This window comes from Pogona vitticeps, chromosome 1, assembly GCF_051106095.1.
Source record: "Pogona vitticeps strain Pit_001003342236 chromosome 1, PviZW2.1, whole genome shotgun sequence".
In the NCBI taxonomy this organism is placed as follows: Eukaryota; Metazoa; Chordata; class Lepidosauria; order Squamata; family Agamidae; genus Pogona; species Pogona vitticeps.
Window position 1 is genome coordinate 312,763,278 of NC_135783.1, and position 23,263 is coordinate 312,786,540.

The 23,263-nt window shown below is 41.1% G+C and overlaps 1 protein-coding gene across 1 annotated transcript in view; it reads left to right on the plus strand.

Moving 5' to 3' along the window:
* SCFD1 (sec1 family domain containing 1) overlaps window positions 1-23,251 on the plus strand; it is a 73,780-nt gene extending 50,529 nt beyond the window's left edge. The window contains exons 17-25 of the mRNA XM_072986323.2: window positions 360-439; window positions 4,308-4,370; window positions 4,671-4,746; window positions 6,299-6,352; window positions 7,376-7,428; window positions 9,119-9,152; window positions 9,937-10,002; window positions 11,869-11,937; window positions 23,014-23,251. Of these exons, the coding sequence (XP_072842424.2) occupies window positions 360-439; window positions 4,308-4,370; window positions 4,671-4,746; window positions 6,299-6,352; window positions 7,376-7,428; window positions 9,119-9,152; window positions 9,937-10,002; window positions 11,869-11,937; window positions 23,014-23,037 (519 nt within the window). The 3' untranslated portion in view covers window positions 23,038-23,251. The remainder of the gene's footprint in view (window positions 1-359; window positions 440-4,307; window positions 4,371-4,670; window positions 4,747-6,298; window positions 6,353-7,375; window positions 7,429-9,118; window positions 9,153-9,936; window positions 10,003-11,868; window positions 11,938-23,013) is intronic.
* The last annotated feature ends 12 nt before the right edge of the window (window positions 23,252-23,263 follow it).

A 23,263-nucleotide genomic window follows, 5' to 3' on the forward strand; every position in this document is an offset into this window, starting at 1 on the left:
CATGAACAGGGGATTGTTTTAGAAATGTTGTGTAATGAAAATCTGTTGCTCAGCATGGTAAGCTGCACTACAGTAGCCCTTTGAATAATGAGATTTGGTGAGTCAACTCTTCTGTAAGTTCCATTTATTCGAATGGGACTACTCATAACAGTGGCAAGTAGAGCAGGTCCATTTGAATCAGTGAAGGAAGAGTTGACTAACCAAGTCTGTTGACAGTTCTTTTCATCCATGTTTACAAGACAAAGAACATTGATCACTTCCATGCCCTTGAATTGAATAATAGGTTTACATTGTTAACTAAAATGGTGTTTCGCTGCTTCATTTGAAAGGATTCTAACACATTTCTGGTTTAATTCTAGGCAGATTTGGAACAGTACAAGAAAGCACTGACAGATGCAGGGTGTAACCTAAACCCCATAAACTACATTAAACAATGGAAGTAAGTTAATTTGTTTTCACAAAGCAATGAATTATATTGTGTAAGCCTACATCTGAATTTTGCTCAAAGCTGTGTCCAGACCTAGCATATTCTTCTGGAATGCACTGAAGTTATATACATTGGGGACAGTTGGGTTTACTTTCAAATGCTCCATTGGAAATACAGTTTTCACCATAGAGCCCTATAAGGCTGCAACTACATTAACAAATAATGTGGAAAATGATTCAGGATTGAGATTGTCTGATTTGCATTATTTCACACATAACACAAAAATCTGTGTGAATCAGCCCAGAGCTCTCAACTCCCACTCATACAGTTTTCTCTCTGCTGATGAGGATTTTGGCTTTTTGGAATTGAATGCCTTCACATTGTTTCAGAGAGTGTGATTGAGCTCATGTTAAGTGGTTTGTAGCAGTTTCTTTTCCAGCCAGCACCAGGCAGGGCAGAGGGGAAACTGACATTTGAATCTTCTCCTCCCCACACCTGGTGCCGGGGTCTGCTTTCATCTTTATAAACAGTTAACAAGCTGCAAGCAAGGCTAATTTCTTTCCCTCTTTCTGCTGACGTCTGTGTGGTTGGTTGAAGCGAATAAATTAGGGGAAACTCAGCTTCCAGAGTGCAACCTCCCAGCATATTTGCTCACTTTTTTTCCTGCTGTGTAGTCACATCTCTTTGAAGCCTCGAATCTGAAGTAAGGTAGGGTAAGGGTAGACACATGTGGAATTTCAAACACCAGCAGAGTTTCAACAAAAAGGAAGAAAGTCTAAAACTCAACAAAGCCTGGCTCCCAGCACTGAAAAATACAGCCTGCAAAAGGTCAACAAACTCTACCCTGCCACAAAGAGCAGTGATCACTGCACACAAAAGACTAGCTAATGACACCCATCAATCACAGTGACAGATCACCCCTTACCCACAACAAAAAACATGCTGATCACCATAATCACCCAATCTCCTGAAAAGGACAAAAAGCTGATCCGACAGCTATAAATGCTCAACTATCCTACAAACTGCACCAGAGCACAGACAAGAGTTCTGATTCCTGTCCTCTGACGATGCTGGCCACAGAGACTGGTGAAACGTTAGGAAGAAAAAACCTCAAGAACACGGCCAAACAGCCCAAAAAACCTACAACAGCCATCAGATCCCGAACATGAAAGCCTTCAAGAATACAATGTTCTATCTGTTTGTTAGTGAAACCTATTTTCCTAAGTATTCAGCATGAATTATGTTAGGCAGTACCAAGAAGGCTATAAATTATTTTTAATATGTGCTGGATTAGTGATCCTGCCTCAGCATTTGAGGTCATATTTATTTATTTATTTTATTTAAACCCCGCCCATCTAGACCAAAGTGTACTCTGGGTGGCTAACAGTCATAGTTGCTACTTTGCAACCTGATCATGTCCAGATTTGGGGATTTCATACTGATAATACCATGTAAAATAAGACAGGATCCTATATTAATTTTTGCTCCAAAGAACACATTAGGCTTATTTTCAGGGGATGTTTTTAGTTTAGCCAATTAAAAACATGGATGTACACTCAGGCCTTCCCTCCTGTCAACACTTGACTCTCTTCTGTTCCTTGCTATTTATTATTTACTATATTTTTTCATTGCATTTGTTACTGATTGTTTTGTAATGTTCTTGTGCTATTTTAATGTATATATGTTGTATTGGAAGCCCCCCAGAGTGGTAGAATATACCAGATGGGCGGGATATACAGTGGTGCCTCACATAACGAGCGCCCTGTTTAACGATGAATCCGCATAGCGACAGAGTTTTTGCAATCGCAAAAGCAATCACATTGCGATGTTTTAAATGGGGGGAAATTGCTTTGCGATGATCGTGGGGAAGCGCTTCCCCTCGATCATCCCAAAGGCCCCCAAAGAGAGCCCCGAAGCTCAGCTGATGGGCGGGTGTTTGCAAAGATCGCGGGGAAGCCAGCTTCACAAACCCCCACCGACTTCGGTGCTCTCTCTCTCCCCCCCCCTCGCAACTCCAGCCTGGGCAGGGAGACTCAGTCACCCTGGCCGTGGCGGCGCGGTGCCTCAGTCTCCTTGCCCAGGCTGGACCTACAAGGGGAGAGAGAGAGAGAGAGAGCGGGGTTTGCGAAGCTGGCTTCCCCGCGAGATTTGCAAACACCCACCCATCAGCTGATGGTCGGGTGTTTGCAAAGATCATGGGGAAGCCAGCTTCGCAAACCCAAACCAACTTTGGCGCTCTCCCCCCGTCGCAACTCTAGCCTGGGCAGGGAGACTCAGTCACCCTGGCCGTGGCGGCGCGGTGCCTCAGTCTCCTTGCCCAGGCTGGACCTGCAAGGGGAGAGAGAGAGAGAGAGAGCGGGGAAGCCAGCTTCGCAAACCCCCGCCGACTTCGGCTCTCTCTCTCTCCCCCCCCCCTCGCAACTCCAGCCTGGGCAGGAAGACTCAGTCACCCTGGCCGTGGCGGCACGATGCCTCAGTCTCCCTGCCCAGGCTGGACCTGCAAGGTCTGGAGAGAGAGAGAGAGAGAGAGAGAGCGCCAATTCCAAAATGGATGCCTGCCGTGTTGCCTCGCTTTAGAGGCACTGAAAATGGCGGCAGGATGGAGGATTTTCGCGTAAAGTTGAGTTTTTTCCCCATAGGAACGCATTAAACGTGTTTTAATACGTTCCTATGGGGTTTTTTGCCCCGTATAGTGACAAATCCGTATAGCAATGATTTTTTTGGAACGGATTATTGTCGCTATGCAGGGCACCACTGTAAATCGAATTAAATAATTTTTTCGTACACAACAAACTACATTTACAGTGGTGCCTCACATAGCGATCGCTCCGTTTAGCAATGAAATCACTTTGCGATGCATTTTTTGCGATTGCAAAAGCGATCGCTTTGCGATGTTCCCTATGGGGGAATTTTGCTTTGCGATGATCGGTTCCCTGCTTCGGGAACCGAGCATCGCAAAGCGACGATTTTTAAACAGCTGATTGGCGGTTTCAAAATGCCCAGTGGGTAAACAAAATGGCCGCCCACTGTTTTCTGGGACGGATTCCTCGCTTAACAGGCAGTGAAAATGGCCGTGCTATGGAGAATCTTCGCTGAACAGTGAGTTTTAAGCCCATAGGAACACATTAATCAGGTTTTAATGCATTTCTATGGGCTTTTTTTATTTTGCATCGTTTTCGTTCTGCAGTGATTTTTGTGGAACGAATTAACGTCGCAATGTGAGGCACCACTGTATTACATTACAATCATGCCATCTTCTTCTGGTGGCTTCCCAATGGTGGAGGGCCGAGTTTCACTTAACTGGGGCTTATTTTGTGGGTAGGGCTTATATTAGGAGCATCCTGAAAAATCAAACTGGGGCTTATTTTCAGGTTAGGTCTTATTTTCAGGGAAACTGGGTAGAAATATTAAAGTATTTCAATAAACTTCTAAACCAAGCTAGTTACTGGAGAGGGTGCTTTTAAAGGTTCAAAATGAATTCAGGCTGATTTATAGTACAGTGGTGCCTCGCAAAAGCGATCGCTTTAAGATGGTTTCAATGGGGGAATTTCGCTTTGCGATGATCGGTTCCCTGCTTCGGGAACCGATTCTCGCAATACGACCATACATGCAGAAATTCATGACTAAAACATTCTTGAAACAGTTTACTTTGGTAAATTGTAATGTTGAAGTATTATCTCCTTTTTTCAGTAAAGGAGGGGGAAAATGTTTGTCTGCATATTAATTATTAGCAATATTGCCTTTTGATTTGACATACAACAGTTCTGCCCACAAATAGGCTGGATTTTGAACCTGAATACTTTCATTTCATGCAGATAATTTGATGTGATATTCATGAAAATGAATTAAGTGTATAGTTCTTAACTTCCTTGTTTTCCAGAGCTTTTGCCAAGATGGCTACAACTCCAGCTACCTATGGAAACAGTGCAGCTAAGTCACTAGGGTGAGTTTCAAAGTACATTTTGTTACTACTTCTTGTATTTATATTATATCCTCTCCTTTGCTTTAATCACAATTTGACCCAGAAAGGTTTATACCCGTATATTTTTAAAAAATACAGTAAACACAATTTAACAGTGAAATAATCTTTCTTTCACTCATGAATCTCAATAAGAAAAACAGATAATTCTGTCAAGTTCTTCATATTTTAATGTATTTTAATGTTTTTAGTATAGTTCATCCTAAGTATATTTTAAATACATGAAAACAAACAGAATAATGCATAATATACACTTTGTTTCAGTCTTTTCTCACGTGTCATGAACACAGGATCCCAGTTTGTGATGGAAGGAGTCAAGAATTTGGTACTAAAGCAACAGGTATGCTAAATATTGAGCACATTCCTATTCTTGCTTTTAAAACCAATAGCACTTGCTAATATATCTATGTAAATTTAAATTCCTAAGGTTAAAATTTTATTTGATTGGTAAAAAGAGTATATCAGAAATGAGTGAACTGTTCTTAACCTGCACTGTAACTCCTCAACAATTCGTATGTCTCCTAGTATATATAAGAAATGCTTATACATTCCTCACTATTCTCCAGTCCCTACCCCAATAATGCTTTGTGTCTGAAATTTGGGTTGTAGGCAGGATATTTATTTATTGATTCATTTAATAACCTACTTTCCCACTAAGGAGAATAAAAAAAGCATATAAAAATAACAAATACACATAAAAACGTAACGTTGACTAGACTATAAAGCCAAAGCGATTAAAAATAGCAATAAAAATGATCACTGCTCAATCAGTTAAAACCCCTTTAGTAGCAAATCAGCTTATATGCTCAGAGTCTGCCTGAATAAAAATATCTGCTGACAGCAAACAAGGACCCAATCTAACCTCCCTTTGCAGGAAGTTCTAGATTCTGAGACTAGCCACTGAGCTGATCTTTCCTCACCCACAGTCAAGCATATCACTGGTGGTGGTGGTGAAGCAAGAAGGAATTCAGCCAAAGATTTTAAAACCCTGAAAGGCATGTGTAGGAGAATACGGTTTTCCAAATATATATATTCCAAATATATATATAACCATTCTTTGCTCTGATTTGCTTCTTTCTGTGTGTTCGCTGTTCTGATGACTGTACACAAGGTGGAAGCAGGCTGAATATCAAAGTTGATTTCTCATTGTCAAAGCTAGATTTGCGCTTGCACTGACGTTTCTGGCTCACTCAGAGCAAATGCATGTTTATGCATTTCACCAGAGACAGGAAAGCAGAAAATGAAGTGTTTTCTTTCCTATCTCTGTGTTGCCCTTTTATGCTGTGATGTCAGTAAAACGTATGGGCTCAGACAGTAGATAGTGCCTAAGTACTAGAGGAAATCTTTTTAATTCATTGGTACCTGTGGCAGATGAGTTATACACCTGCACTGGCAGCAACAGAATGCTGTTTGTGAAGCTTGTGTAATCTGTGGTAGCAGCATTTGCTGGAGCATAAATCAGGAGCTACGACGAAAGTTTTGAGGACATGTCCATGAATATGTGGAAACTCCTTAGGAACACACACATAGATTCCTGGGATTCCAAACATTGGTTTCAACCTTGTCTAGTGACTGAATGTGTTTTTTATGTTAACTTAATTTTAGTTCTTTGCAAATGCTTGTTATTTCAATTACTTTAATTTCATCTTAATGTCTAAATGGTGGCGAAGCATCTTTCTCTTTTGGAAAGAGAATTCACACTGTATATAATCCATTTCGTATGGCAAAGGCTGATGCAATAAGTTAATAATACTCAAGTGAGCCCATAAATGAGGATGGGCTTCAGCGACTATGCAAAAAGTCATCTTTTAGTGTCTGTACCCCTCTCTGTTCTGAGCTGCATAGGAACAAAAAATATGCAACTGATATAAATTAAGCTGTCTCTCCTACAGAATCTTCCGGTCACTCGAATTTTAGACAATCTTATGGAGATGAAGTCAAATCCTGTAAGTACAGCTCACAAACAAATCAACCAGACAGAAGTCTTTTTAAATCTGTAGTCTTTATCCAAGTACATAATTGGAAGATGCTTTTATAGAAGCAACACCTATATTTTGGGGTTCTGAAAAAAACAAGATATTGGGTTCAAAGATTAATTTAGCAAAGATCAGAGCTTCAGAGATTTTATGCAACAGTAAGCACAACAATAAACTGTTTTCTTTTTATGAAAACTGGTGTGCCATTGAATTAATACAGACTTTTTGTAAAATTCTGGGAGAACTGCAGGAAAAAAGTGAAGTAATTATGAAAATATAACCAAGTGGGAATTGCTTCTATTTTTCTTCTTCCTCTCTTGCCTTGTTTCTTTGATTAAACTGCAAGAGCTGAGAAGAGAAATGGGTCATATTTGCCAGTGTAAACATTGAATATCTTTGAGGAAGGAAAAATATTTCTTAAAGTAATGTCAACAGTGCTTAAAAAATGAGTTGTAATACCTCATAGTCTGTAAACAAACTTAATTTTGTTTTAATGGTACTCATAAATCATGGAATGAATTAGGAGTCTATATTTAATGCTGAATAACCACTTTGACTGGTATATCATTTTAGCATTCAGTGACATTACGTTCTTGAAAAGAAAACAGAAGCTCTGGATGACTCCTTGCAAAAATTAATCTTGAATAAGAAACAGGACTAGCATGTGGTTTTAAAACTACTGACATATTCAGTGGCTTTTTCCATATTGTTTTGCAGCTAGAACAGATTAACAAGTAATATATTTTGGAAAGTTTGGTAGGTGTGAACTTCAAATGAGCCGGCTCATCTGCAAGGGCAGCTAGATTAGATTAGTACTGTGACTAAATTAACATTCTCAAAATAATTATTTCAATAAAATGTGAACCTTTTGAACAACTGATGGAGAAGTCTAATGTGCCATAATTACTAGACATGTATTATGCAATAAAGCAACTAATCAAGACTGTAGGATATAAGATAGTGGAAATTTGTAACTGATATTTATCTCTTTAGGAGACAGATGATTACAGATATTTTGACCCTAAGATGTTACGAGGAAGTGATAGGTGAGTTTCCTGTGCAGTTTAAAATCCAGTTAGTATATAGCTAGTGTAAAATATTCTTTTTATATGACATGTGTTCAAAATATGAATTAGCCCTTATTTAAGCACAAGTTAGTTAGATAACTGCTGTTTAAGTCTTTTATTGTTTCTTAGCTGACCAACTTTGTTGAATTTAAGTACCGGTACTAACTATATACAAACAATTAAAATTAAAAAATCTCAATGGAAGAATATGAAATAGGTAGAACAATGTCTTTGCAAAATGAACCTCTGTTGGAGTATTAGCAGATCACCTAATTGAATGATCAAATTAATTAGTTTCATATTCTGTTATTGCAGTTCTGACCCAGTATTTATTAAACATATGTAAACCTGTATAGAGATCTACTCTGACATTTTACTGCAAGAGTACTTAGAACAGCATAGACCCACACCAATCTTACAGAACTTTCTCACCTTTTCTTTTCTGACCCCACCATCCCATGCCTTCTCTGTCCCCAAATCTGCCTCAGAGGAACTCTGGAAAAGTTTATGGGGATATATTAGAGGGCAGGAAACTTGTATCCTTTCCATTCAGCTGATGGAAGCAAGGGGCCTTGATTAGATGTAACCCACTGACAGATTAAACAAAGCAAATTGCTATTTAAAATATTAAATTTTGCCAGTAGTTACAGATTCTGGTGAACGACAAAATGTGACAGAACAAATAAGATAGGGTACTTTCCTAGTAGAAGTCTCTATTACATGACAAGGTCAGGTAAACCATAGGGGGACAATTCTCCAACTGAATTTCGTCACAGACAAGGGTCTATGAAAAATATACCAAGAGCATGGACTTCAAAATTTTGACAAGCATGTCAAATATCTAAAAGAATTCTCCCAGTAACGAATGGGAGTAATTGGATTTTGTCTAGTCATGGGAGCAGATCACAGCTGATCACCAAGTTACCACACAAGAAAGAGAAGCACCTTGTGATTGGTGATGTTTAATGAAAGTGAAGAAGTGATTTACACTTTTCCTTTCAAATCTCTGGAATGTTATTTTCCATTATCATTTGCAGCAGTATCAGTCCCAAAATTTCATCTAAAAGTAGGCTGTCTAGCCTTGTTTTTAGCTGGGTTAAATAACACATACATGAGTCACAGAGCATCTTTTTTGGCCCATAGACGAGATTGCCACATAGGAGACTTGCAGGGGGTCATGTTGACAGTGGACTGGAGCAGAATCCAGAGTGTGAACAACTGTTTCATTTACACCTACACCCACAGTTGATAAACATTCTGAAGAGGATGCTAAAACGCCATTCCTGTTTGGTGCAGTTTTAAACAAATCCACCCAATGATGTAGGTCAGCTGGAAAACAGAGAGGGACTGATCTTCATCCCCATTATAATTCACTAGATAAAGAATTATAAACCTCTCCTGCCAGTGAAGCATGACAAAGATTCATATCGTACTTTAATGAGGAGACGGAGCCTGGGAGAGTGTTGCAGACTGACTGAACAGCTTTGCAAGCTATATTAGCCCCCCTTTGTTCCTCATCCTTAATATAATGGATTTTGCTAGTGAAGAATAAACAGAAGCTGTATTGCTCCTAAATGTAGTTTTATCCTTGTTTGAGAGTTTGTGCACCTTTATGTCTGACGTGTTTCAGCTTTCAGTAAAGTTGTACATTTTGCTTTTTAAATTACAGCTCAATTCCAAGGAACAAAAATCCATTTCAGGAGGTGAGAACTGTTTGTTCCTTCCTAAACCATTGATTTTAACATTTTACTTTAAATATAATAAATATTCAGTGGTTTTTCATAAGAAATCAGATTCCATTATTTGATGTAATTAGTGTGATTGCAATTTTTCTAAATGATACCTAGGAATGAGTGTAAGAGCCTTTAATCTCCTAAGGGTCCAAAAGGTATAACTCATCCTTTTCAGCCCTCTTCATCAATTATTGACAGAAGCTGAAGAGAAGTTGACTCTTAAACCTTTTTAACATCTATCTGAATTCTAAGTATGTTTTCAGCCTACAAGGCATACAAAATGTACATCAGTATTTCTAATGTGTACTATATAACTTCTATGAGCATTTCACCATATTCTTCAAAATGGACAAATATGCTCAACTTACATCTTGTTTGATTTCTCCTGTAAATTTGTTCCAATATAACTCTCCTGTAAAGGCACTGTTGTGTTATGGGGAACTAGTTTTAATATTGTAGGTTCAGTGAAATCCATGTTCTGCAAGAACAGAACAGAATGACCTCTTCTCAATGTGTGCTTTCCATTGTTGGAGGAACAGAGAAGGAGTGGGTATACTCAGGGTCTTTTTCCCTCCAGTCCACACTTGGGTTTGGGACTTCACCTGAATAGTAATTGTGATTTTCCTCTACAGAGTATACACTAAAAACTGCATTCTGATGCTTAAAATAAACTGAAATTGTGATGTCATTCTGTATTAAACCCACCACGCAGCTAATCATGTTAACTCTTTTTTGCTTGTTGGTTTATTTTTAGGCAATTGTGTTTGTAGTTGGAGGGGGCAATTACATTGAATACCAAAACCTTGTTGATTACATAAAGGTATGCTTTTTGCACTGTGCTTTTCTTTGATTAGTTGTTCATGAGTCACTCTTGTTGCGTTCTTTGAGACATTGCCTCCAAAACTTTCTGGATGCACTCTCCAGAGCATAAGGAGATCCTTATGCACACAGAGCTTCCCACTGGATCAAATGGGAAGACAGTATGTGCCTATTGGAAGAAATTAGTGGCTTAGCATATTTATGCAGTGTTTTCCAGTAATTTATTTCATGTCCACCAAAATATATGTATTTCTGCTAGAATAACCTCACTATGTGTTTTCTGTATAGTAGGGATAAGCAATAGATAAGTGAGATCTACATGTATTATATACATTTGTGTCCTTGAAATCTATATTTTTTGTATCTAATGCTGATTCTCTTTAAGTAACAGATCAGATAGCTAGCAAAATTAAAGAAGGAAAAAGAAAAGAAGAGAGGTGATGATAAGCAGAAGAGAATGAAAGTGTACACGAGAGATGTGTTCATCCATCATTGGGAGGAATTTAAAAGCCATACTAGGCACATAGAGCTGCTCAGGGCAGCAGGAATACTTCGTGTTTTTAAAATCAAGTTAGCTAAATACTAACCATATTTATAGGAAATTTTATAATGTCCTCAGTATTTCTTTAAGAGGAAGAGGAGAGAAAATAATAATTTTAAGAAAATGCCCAGATGAGAAGGAAATAACAACCGAAATGTGTTCGGGATCACATTTGAAAGTACATCTGGTTTAATGTGTTCATTAGTGACTCTGGAAAAGATTTGTGCAATAGGCTCATTACTTTATGAATCTTCATGTATAGTTTGTCCTCCATTTTCAGATGCCATTTCCATCAAATTCTCTGATGATGGAAGTGAGTAGTTAAAGTTAAACATGTTGATAAACATGCAGGTGACTGAGTAGCCACCTTATGAGCCTGGAAGATACAGAAGCAGTGGGGACAGGTTAGTAGTTCTGGAATGTATTGGGATGTTACTGCTTTGCTTTCTCACATTGCAACATTTTTCGTACATACAATTATTATTTATATAACTTGACTTTAAAAATCCAAAGTGTTTCTACATTCCTGAGTAATGTGAGCAGTTCTGTGTTCCTAAGAGTTTACACACTTCCCTGTGATGGATTGACTTGAGCTTTCGTTTGTGCTATGAACCATCATGTTGGAGTCAGCTTACAGCAATTCTTACAGGGTTTCCAAAACAATTAAGATGTTCAAGGAGTGCAAGAATGGGTGATACTTTTTATTGGACCACTCAAAAAATAAATCAAATAGCAAATCCACTTCCTCAAGCTAAGCTCATCTCCTTCACGGATATCTACAGTTTTTCTGAATTATCCATGAAAGAAATGTGTTTAGCCTGAGGAAGTGGATTTCGTCCACGAAGCTTGCTATTTGATTGATTGATTTTTTTAGTGGTTCAAGAAAAGGTATCTGTCACTCTTGCATTTGTGTAATCTTGTAGACCATACTGCCTTTTCTTTGTTCTTTCTGGATGGTTTAAGGATTGGTTTTACCAGGTCCCCACCGTGGATTTCCATAGCTCAGCAGAGATTCAAACCGAGGTCTTCTGAGTCCAAGTCCATCAGTCTGTCCACTAAACCATGCTGCATGTAGTGAATAGAGTGATGTCCTTTCATGTACATGTATACATTCTTTCCTTCATTATTTTTATCTTTCTCCTATACATATTAGTGACTATTTGAAGCAAAAAGGAGCATTACAGTACATAACGTTTTATAAAAAATTGTTATATTGCTAGTCTTAAATAGCCTCAGTTGCCTGAAGTTGTTGACTTATTGTAATAGATTGTTCTCTTTTAACATAAAACTGAAACTGTTTTGATGAAATCTATATGTCTCACACAGGGGAGACAAGGTAAACATGTCTTATATGGATGCAGTGAACTATTTAATGCTTCACAGTTTTTAAAACAGGTAAGGCTATAAATGGCAGTTTCACTATCATTTTGGAGTGTTCTGAATTAGTGTATAAATTGGCAGTAAATGACACAGAAGAAAAAAGGTTTGACAAGAAGAGAAAATTCTGCCAGGAATTAGTGGGTAGGATTCACACCAGGAACTCTGTGTTTCAGAGCTCTCTGGGTCATATTATAATTTCATGCCAGTAGTCTACTAGTTAGATTAAAAGTTGTGTGCAAGTCTCTTAGATGCTGCTTTTGGTCCTGACCAGACGTGCTTGAAGAACCTGTATGCTTCTTCCATATGCTTCTTCCTGTCAGGCTGGCATTTTTCCCAGTCAAACCAGGAAGCAGAGAAGCATCTGAAGTTTACTTTCACTTACCCTTCTTCTGTTTGCTTCGCCTTCAGTAGCCTGTTGGGCAAAAGCTTTGGTCAGGGTAGAGCATAGGAGTATGGATGGTAATAGGTAGTGATAATGAATCTATTATTGTGATTTTAACTCTTAATCTGTTATCGTAACTACATAAATGTAATGCAATCTATAATGCAATCTATAAAAAATAGGTTACTTGCCTGTAACTGGTTCTTCGAGTGGTCCTCTGTGAATTCACACTAATGGGTTAATCTGCACTCGAGCAGAGCAGTCTCAGAAACTTCCACAGCTTTAAGCACTTGGTGCCAGGACCTCCCCTACACCTGGCTATATAACTCCGCCTCCAGCACCTAGCCCTCTCAGTTCGAAAGAACCAAGCAGTGCTACCCAACATGCCATGGCACATGTGACGAACAGTGGGGAGGAGGGTGGGACGTGTGAATTCACAGAGGACCACTCGAACCAGAGTTATAGGTAAGTAACTTCTTTCTCCTTCGTGGTCTCTGTGAATACACACTAATGGATGACTGGCAAGCTGACTAACCAGGAAGAGGGACGTCACGAAAGTGGAGAAGCCATGGCAGCTCAACCTACTGTGGCCTGAGCCTTGGGCTGGACATCCTGGCAGTAGTGCGAGATGAAGGTAGACTAAGTAGCACATATGGCAGCGTGGCAGACATCCGCAATGTCCACTCCACGGAGAAAGGCCATTGAGGATGCTACAACTCTAGTAGAGTGAGCTCTCACTGATTTTGGAAGAGGAGTCTTTGCCAAGTCTTTGCTCTAGACTATCCATCTAGAGATGCTCCAAGAGGAAGCTGGTGCTCCGAAGGAGCCAGCAAAGGTGACAAGGAGATGCTGTGAGGCACAAAAAGTGTCCGTTCAATGCACATCATATGACAGAGCATGTTCCCTGCTTCAAGAAAGCATTCAAGTCTCATTAATACAATCTATACACTGTGTAGGTTGCCAAGTCGACTTCTCTGTTGACCTTCAGTCCTAACGCTAACAAAGGGACAGTGTCAAGGACTTGTGTCTACCAGTTTGTGACTTGGACTCTGTGGCCAGGACCCAGTTATCCAGCTATGGGTAAAGCCTGAAAAAACGTTGATGGCCTGACCGGATACCATCATGAAAACAAGCATCCAACCATCATGAAAAGCATCCGACCAACTCTCTGGACACAACATGTGAATAACAGAGTCCAAGATAGCCATACAGAATCTACGTAGAGTAATAAAAGAATTCAGGCCTTCAAAATCAAGGATGGGCCAGAGACTACCTTTTTTGGAGGGGGTCATAATGTGGCCTATGACAGTGGGGTATATTGAATTCAGTAGCATAGCCAGTAGCTATGATAGAGAGCACCCAGGTATTAAATATGAAGGAACACCAATCGGAAGGACGAGGGGCCCGATGGTCCAACTGGTCAACGACAGAGAAGTCAGGTGCAGTAAAGAGACTGCTCGCTTTTGCGGTCCAGCCTGCAGATCTGTTGGTCAGGGCACTGCCTGCCCACATGTCTAGTGGGTGGTGGCTGGTATCTTTGGGGTTGAGGCCTTTGACGTTCCTGGTATGCCCTAGGCTGGTAGGAGCATCACCAGGTACTTGCGGTTGTTCCACCGCAAACGACCATGCCACCTTCGGGAGCTTGGGTAGGTTATCAAAAATAACATCAGTTTTCTGACTGAAAGTTGCACACCAACAAACCGCAGGTCTTCAACCCGTCAGTTGTTTGGATGCTGGTTTAAGGCATGTCGAGCAGCAATGTGCTCGTGAAACGCCCATCCCATTGCCTCCTAGTGATATGAGAGGCTTTAATTGTAAAGATGCACAGGAGTTACCCACAGAATTGGCAATGTCAAATTCAGTAAGTGGTGATGATAAGCATCCATGGCAGAGGAGTAGTTGGCTGCATGGCACCCAGAAAATAAAAACGCCGACCAAAGAACTCCTTATCTGTTAACGGTAAAGGAGGGTGACTAACTGCTGCAACTGATATGGGAGTAGGTAGATTGGTTGGAAGTCTTTCTCCCCTTCTGACTCTTGTGAGTCTCAGCTAAATAAGGTAAGTCCTTCTGACAATTAGGGAAGCAGTCTTTCTTATTATGAGCCTGACCAAACTCAGTCTCAATACAGTTGCCGTGACAGAGAAGGCTGAAAGGGTTAACAGTGGGTTAGGTCGAACCCGCAGACATTTTGCTGCTGGAACTGAGTTTGAGGGAGCACTACACTTTTGAGGCATAGATGGAGGCGCAAAGCACTCCTTAGGTCATGACTCAGAACAGTGCCAGGTGCAGTGGGGCAGCGGTGGTGGCAGAAAAGGCTCATAGTTCCTGTACCAGATAAAAGGGACTGGTCCTGCACGAACTTGTCGGCATGTTAGGACCCTCCTGAGGAAAATTACTTGGGTCTACCTGACAGTGGCAGGGTTTTAGGGTTGACTCCTATGAGTCATTTATGAGCCTATGGAGGTGCCGGCGGCTGAAATGGGGCCGCAGGCTACTGTGTGAACGAGCCCATTGATAAAGAGGGCTGTTTTGTGCCAAATTATGAGCCACCAAACAAGTGCTACCCCAAACAGAAATATTACTGACTAGCAGGGCTAGCAGTGGGAGTTGCAGGGCCCCCCCCCCCATTTTTAAAGGCAAAGCCAGGGCTGCCAAATGTTGCCCGAAAACTCTTGCTTTAGCACGTAGCTGATTTTGGAAATAGCAGCTGTGAGAATGAGCCCATTGATAAATGAGGGCTGTTTTATGCCAAACCACCCAAAGGTGTCACCCCAGTCAGGCATATCACCGACAGATAGGGCTGGCAGTGGGAGCTGAAGGGTACCCGTGTCATGGATTTGGCGACAGGAAAACGCAGAGTTATTGAAGACACAAGTTTCTTCTTCTTTTTCAAGACGGTTATATTTACCGTATTTACAGGTATTTACAGGCAGGCATCACATCAGCATGGCAGGAACTCTTTACACAAACTGACATAGTGGATAGCAGCAAATGGTGAAGAAAGAAGAGAATGATACACAGACACTGTCCACTTATATACATTTACATGGCTTTTCTAGTCCAATCAGAAGACACATGACTTCATCTTCTGCACCTGGTTTCTTCTTATTTCCAGACATTGCATCATCTTCAGAGTGACTCAGCATACTCACATCTGTGCACAATGGCAGCTTGTTAATAATACATTTATTCAGGTTCAGGCCTACAAAATTTCTATATTCTGACAACCCGTTCCATCCCCAAAGGCAAAGCCAAGGCTTACCATATGTTGTCTCAGCAAGCAGCTTTTTCTGGAATTAGTAGCCATATGAGTCCACAAAGGAGGGCTGTTCGCGCTAACCTCACACAGAGGCTTTTACCCCACGTCAGGAGAATCACTGACAGGCGGGGAAGGTGACCAGCGCTGCAGGAGGCCCTTCTCCAAGGACAGGGCTGCCGACGCCCAACTCACTGAAGGTTAAACAGCTGTATGAACAAGCCCCATGGAAGAGGGCTGTTCCACGCCAACCTCCACAGAGGCTTTACCTGAGTCAGGAGAATCACTGACAGGCGGGGACGGCGGCCAGTGCTGCAGTGGTCCCTTTCTTCTTCCAAGGGTAACCCTGGGGCCACTACAGGTCCCCAACTCACTGCAGACTTGATAGCTGTATGAACAAGCCCTTGATGCAAGAGAGCTGTTTCACGCCAACTTCACACAGAGGAGAATCACTGACAAGCGGGAATGGCGGCCAGAGCTGTAGGTGGCCTTTTCTTCTTCCAAGGGCAAAGCTCAGATGCTGTCCTCTTTTTGATAGAAAGAGGAAGACTGCAAACAGGTAGAAAGCTGTTGCTCTTGAGCCTGGGGGTAACCTTGCTAAGCAGGTAAAAGAGACCTTATGTCTTTAAGAGAAAAAGCCCTGAGGCTCTAAAGCTGGTTTTGTAAAGGCTTTGTAAAGCCTTCACAAAGAACAACTAATGTTGGCTGGTGCTCTTTCCCCAGAAGAAACTTGTTATTTAGAAGAAAGAACAAGGGAGGTCAAAGAAAGGAAAAATAAGAAATATAATTTGTTTTTACTTGCAAAGTTCCAAACAGAACTGCTTCTACAGCGGCAGTGGAAAAAAGAACTTGGGGGGGGGGAGGAGATTTATATAGCCAGGTATAGGGGAGGTCCTGGCACCAAGTGCTTAAAGCTGTGGAAGTTTCTGAGGATGCTCTCCTCGAGCGCAGATTAACCCATTAGTGTGTATTCACAGAGACCACAAAGGAGAATGTTTAAATAAGTATGTAGTAATGGTGGAATTCCCTTCCTGCTTAATTATGTAGCCTTCATATTATAATAAAACCCCTTTGCCCTGAAGCTTTTAAGTGTATCAGTAGCTTTTTATGGTATCAGTATTGAGCAAAATAATATATTTAAGTATGTATGTGGAACGAAATATATTTCATTCAAAAAGACATGAATATGGAATACACAGCATGTTCCTTCCACTTTGTGCTTCAGTTGTTTGGGTTTTGTTTTATTCTGCTTCTGTGATCTTTGTGCCTGGGTTCAAAGAGCCTATATGCAGGGAGATCCCCAAAATCTTTCCCAAAACTCTTCTGTTCTCTTCCTGCCTTGAGATGTAAGTGAACAGACAGCAGAATCCTAAGAAAGGGAAATCCTTCTCAAGTAGCTTGACAGAGAGATGCAGCATTGAATAGGAATATGGAACACAAATGCATTGCTGTTATGGACAAATGTGTTGCCTATACTCACTGTGACGTGTGCCATGACGTCACCTGCCTGTCTTGGCTAAGGCTGGAGTTTCCTGGCCTATGGCAAGGCAGGAGGTGGGTCTTATAGGGGTGGAGCTTGTGTATATAAGGGGGGTGTACAAGGAGGGAAAGGTTGTTGAGGGTGTGGTTGTTGTTGTTGGGGAATTGGAGAGTGACAGGGTTAGATATAGGTTAGGTGATTAAGTAACTGTGTGTCAAGTAAACTAAGAACTGTGCAAGGTTAAGGTCTGAGAAATATAGTTTTATATGTGATTCATTTGCCTAGTGATTTCCTTTTTATTTTTGTAATCAATAAATCATCCTTTTCATTTTAAATCCACAATAAGTCTGAAGTGTCAGGTTTATGTGTGGTTGGTGGCAGCGAAGAAGTACTGTGTGTGTGTGTGAAGGATCGTGGCCTGTCATCTCTTGTGGTGACGTAGGAGGAGGTGGCAGTCGCGACAAAACTGGTGCCAGCGGTGGGATACGAGTTGTCCAGTTGCCCAGTTGCCCAGAAAAGCCTTGGCTAGTGTGACCAGAGCAAAAGGATTTCAGTTAGGAGCACCTGAAGTGGGGTGTGGGTAACTCTCTAGGATTTGTCTCCAGGGGGGAGCAGATCTAGTAGAGAGGCACCTAAACTTCAGAGTGAGGGAACTGACTTATGAGCTCTAGAAGGGAGATTGGCCCAAAATAGGAGGCTGTTGTGACTTGGTCTGAGAGTCCAGAGTTAGGAGAACTCGGAAGGGACAGACAGACCAAGGGCAGCAAAGATTTTGGAACTCTCTAGTGAACTACAGAACCTGAGAGAGGGTGAAGCTGTGGTGGATTTGGAAGTAGAGCCAAGGGCAGAAAATTAAAGTAGCTTTAAATCTGGCAAGAGGCCCAGCGAAGGGGCAGAAGCCATTAGAGACTACAGTAACAAGCCTAGCCATATCTGTTGGTATACCCTGTTAGAGAGTGTCAGACCTTAGCACAGGAAAGAAAAAAAAAAGTGACATTTTAAACAGAGGCTTGAAAATAGAAAAGAGCCTTCTGTGTGATTAAAATGCCTCTCACGCGCAGTCAAATGGCAGAAGTGAGTGAACAAAGAGACCAAGCAATGTCAGACTGGTCTGGGGATGAGTCAAATGGTGAGGGAAGAGTGGCCTCAGTGCAGGAAGGAGCTAATGGTGAACAGTTAGCAGAAATTAAGAAAATTCAATTAGCCCAGGCACATGAATTTCAAATGAGACAAATAGAAAAGGAGGAAAGAATGAAACAAATAGAAATAGAAATGGAGAACTCAAAGGGGGAGGACTCTATTGAGTTTAGCAAATGGGATCAACAACTAGATCCAACCTTGCAGCAGTGCTTTAAGATGGTTAGCAATTGTCCAGTAACCCCTGAGAACCGTGAGAGATATTATTGTGAAGAAGGAGGCCTTTTATGTAGGGAGATCTTAATAAACTCCAAGAAGGAAAAATTGCTTGTAGTTCCTTCTAAATATAGAGAGAAATTAATGGGAAAATGTCACACAGACACCCTATCGGGACATTTAGGGATGGCAAAGACTAAGCAGAAAATATCCCAGATGTACTACTGGCCAAAAATGGGAAAAGAAATAAAAGAATTTTGTCAAAGCTGCACCACTTGCCAAATGAAAATAAATAATGAGGAAAAATCCAAGAGGGATGATGACTGGGATAGGTATATGGAAGAGATGAACAATATTGACAATATATTTAAGCAAATGGAGAATAGATATATTGAACAACTGAAAGAGAAACAGAGGTCTGGGTTTACTCTATTAAGGCAAGTTTTTAAGGATGCATACGGCATAGATGAGTTTTCTGAGGGAAAAGATTTACAATCCAAAGTGGCAGTGGATATGGTTTATGAGTGTGAAAGAAAGATAAAGCCACAAACTATTCTGAAACCAAAAGAAGGCACACAGGTTAAGGCACAACTTCAAAACCTGAATTATTCTGAAGAAAACATGAGGGAAACATGGGACCCTAAGTACTCCAAAGGGTTAGTTCAGAGCCCGCCAAAAATGGGCGGCCATTTTAGTGAAAAGCCCTCAGAACAGGGCCAGCACAGTAAACAAGTTTTGGAGGGAAAAGAGAAACTTGAGAGATTTGATGGGAAAAGCTCATGGGGGGAGAGAATCTGCTTCATTTGCAAAAAGAAAGGCCACATTGCTTCACAATGTTTTAATACAAGACAAAATAAAGAAATTCCACCTCAGAAAGTTAATGTAAAAGAAGCAAAGGCTGTATTTTGTGTTCAGAGTAAACCTCAAGCTTCTTCTAGTGAAAGCTCTGTTGTCATGGAAACCCAGGCAGAGGCAGTTAGGAGCTCTGAATTGGATACATTGAAGGAGCTACCTCTCGCTGAAGTTGTCCATTGTTATTACATACAGACCAATGCTGCTTTACTGGAATCTGCTGGGGACAGGATAAAAGTTTTTGAAAATGACTATTCAGCTTTGAGAGACACCTGTTCTGAAATTTCCATATGCCACTCAGACATAGTACCACAAAGTTGTATGATTGCTGACCAGACTCTATCTGTGAAAGGGATTGGGTCAGAACTAGTTTCACTACCTGTAGCTGATTTGAAAATTGAATATCAAGGTTGGAAGGGATTGTGGAGAGTGGGGGTGTCTTCTGAGATCCCTACCCCTTTTCTTATTGGTAATGACTTAACAAAGCATGTTAAGAGTGCCCTAGTGGTAACACGTGCACAATCAGTACAAAGTGAAGCCAGTAGTGGGAATGACTCTCAAGAGCCAGAGAAATTTGTACCACAACCTGAGGCATTCTCAGTTGAAATACCTCAGAAAAGCCTCTTTGTCAAGGAACAAACAGCAGATCCCACCTTAAAAGATTGTTTTGCAAAGGTGACTGATAAAGATTTATCACCTGAGTGCCCTGAACGTTTTATTATTAAGGGTGATTTACTTTATAGGGAAAAACTGAATAATATTTCAACAGGGGGGCCTGAAGTTAAGAGACAGTTGGTGGTGCCTGAGAAATATCGCCCTATGATTCTGGAAAAGGGACATGCAGACATTTTCTCAGCTCATATGGGGATCAACAAGACCAATCAAAGAATAGCCCAAAACTTTTACTGGCCTGATATGGGTAAACATATTAAGAGTTTCTGTCAAAGATGCCATATTTGTCAGAGACAGGGCTCTAATTGTGATAAAACCAGAGCAAAGCTATGCCCATTACCAGTGATTTCAACTCCTTTTACACGTCTAGGGGTGGGCATCATAGGTCCATTGCCCAATGCCACTAAGAGGGGGAACAGATTTATTTTAACTATAGTAGACCATGCCACGAGATATCCAGAAGCGATCCCATTACGTACTATAGAGACCCAGATTGTGGCAGAAGCCTTAGTGAATTACAGGAGTAGGATGGGTTTTCCTTCTGAGACAATCACAGACTTAGGAACCTCTCATATATTCAAACTTATGAAAAGGTTAGGCAGGGGGGTCATTCACATAAATGCCCTGAAGCCTTATTACAGAGAGACCATCCATGTGCAGTTTGCAATAAAAGAGGCTGATAAGGAGGAACATGGGTTGCCCTTCGGGGAAGGGAGGGGCCCACAGAAGTTCAATCCACAAGAAGTGCAGATCAGCCCTGCTCTATCCAGAGAACAGCAGAATAGTTGTGGAGCGCTGGTTACAAAACCTCAAGAAGTGTTCTCAAACAAACCTGGTGTTGACAAGGGAATGCTACCCAGGACTGACACAGGGAATGCTTCTCAGTCTGTAACACCATATAGAGTAAGAGGTTATTACTGTGACAATATTCGCAAAGAGCTAGACGAAGTGCTGCTAAACGATCAAATTATTGTACACTCATCTAGCGCTTGGTTAGCCCTTGTAATTTTAATAGACAAGCCGGATGGCAGTGTCAGGTTCAGTGTGTACTACAGCAAGCTATCTTCAGTAACCAAACCTGATGCTTATCCTAGGCCTAGGCTTGATGACATAAGTAAGATGATTGAAGGAAGAAGTGAACCTAAGGCCCAAGAGAAAAGCGCATTTGGTAGTCCATTTGGCCTGTTTGAGTTCCGGGTCCTCAGTTTTGGCCTGAGAAACTCACCAGCAACGTTTCAAAGGCTCATGGACCATACTCTGAAAGGGCTTAGTGACTTCACAGTAGCTTATATCGATGACATAGGGGTCTTTAGCAACACCTGGCAAGATCACCTACATCATCTAGAGTTAGTGCTACAAAGATTGAAAGATGCTGGCTTAACTGTTAAAGCTAGTAAGTGTCAGCTAGGTAACTCGGAGATGAAGTACCTAGGTCACATAGTGGGAGGAGGCCTAATCAAACCTTTAGAGGCCAAGGTAGAAGCAATCCTGAAGTGGCCCAGACCTACCACTAAAAAGAAAGTGAGGTCCTTTCTAGGTCTGGCAGGGTATTACAGAAGGTTTATACCCGGTTTCAGTGAGATTGCTGCACCTTTATCAGACCTGACAAAGAAGCAGAGCAGCAACAGCGTTTCCTGGTCGGAAGAGTGCGAGATGGCGTTTGGACGGCTGAAAGATGCTCTAACCAACCATCCAGTGCTGCATGCTCCTGACTTCAACAGAGAGTTCATCATCTACACAGATGCGTCTAATGCCGGTGTGGGAGCGGTACTGTGCCAACAGGATGACAGCGGAGACCAACATCCAGTGGCGTACCTGAGCAAGAAGTTGCTTCCCAGGGAGAAGAATCTTTCTACCATCGAGAAAGAATGTTTGGCGATCATCTTTGCGATCCGGAAGCTGAAGGCTTACATCTGGGGTCGACATTTTACCTTGTGCACTGATCACTCACCTCTATCGTGGTTGCGGACTATGAAATCACAGAACAGTAAACTGATGAGGTGGGCGCTTCTTTTGCAGGACTATGATTTCGAGGTTAAGGTGGTCAGAGGGACTATAAACTGTGTGGCTGACGCCTTATCCAGAAGACCAGAAGACGACATCTAAAGGACTTATGGACTCTGTGTATAGTATATGGCAATGTAAAGTGTTTTGAAAGTTATGTATTGTGTTGTGATAAATGTTTACATTGCATGTTTTTATTTACCTGTGTAGAGGAAGTGTAAGTATATTTGTAGTTGTGTTAAATTGTGTAATAAATGTAATGCTTTGTGTTTGTTGCAGTTGTTTTGGGGAAAAAGCACCTTAGCTTTCCCCCACAAAACAACTTATTAAAGGGGGAAGGTATGTGACGTGTGCCATGACGTCACCTGCCTGTCTTGGCTAAGGCTGGAGTTTCCTGGCCTATGGCAAGGCAGGAGGTGGGTCTTATAGGGGTGGAGCTTGTGTATATAAGGGGGGTGTACAAGGAGGGAAAGGTTGTTGAGGGTGTGGTTGTTGTTGTTGGGGAATTGGAGAGTGACAGGGTTAGATATAGGTTAGGTGATTAAGTAACTGTGTGTCAAGTAAACTAAGAACTGTGCAAGGTTAAGGTCTGAGAAATATAGTTTTATATGTGATTCATTTGCCTAGTGATTTCCTTTTTATTTTTGTAATCAATAAATCATCCTTTTCATTTTAAATCCACAATAAGTCTGAAGTGTCAGGTTTATGTGTGGTTGGTGGCAGCGAAGAAGTACTGTGTGTGTGTGTGAAGGATCGTGGCCTGTCATCTCTTGTGGTGACGTAGGAGGAGGTGGCAGTCGCGACACTCACACTGAGGAGAGAAGGAGAAACAGAGTACATCTAAATCCAGTGGAAGTACCTCCCTTTGTACTCAGTCTCTGTGTTCCCATGAGGAAGGATCATGCCATCAGTCAAAAGATGATTCCATTTCATACTATATGAGGAAAATAAATTGCCATGCATATGAAATTACTTCTTTCTTTCTTTGAGGTTATTAATACATTAATAACCTATTATTGACACATGATAAAGTTTCCTTTATAAATTGGAAGATAATGGTTAAACTCTTTTTTTCTTCTTTATATTTTAGCTTTCTCAACTTGGGCAGAAATAGGACAGGAAAAGATCGGTATCTGGAATTTCTGGCAAAATGTGAAGAAAAGACCATGGCAGCAGTTAACATATTAACCTCTGCATAACATTAAAACTTCAAATGATTCATTAATTTGCTAATTTTTATGGAGGGATGTTCTTCTGTACACACACACACACACTATGCATAATACATACAGAATAAAACACTTCAAATAAAGCAACATTTGGATTAACTGCCTGCTGTG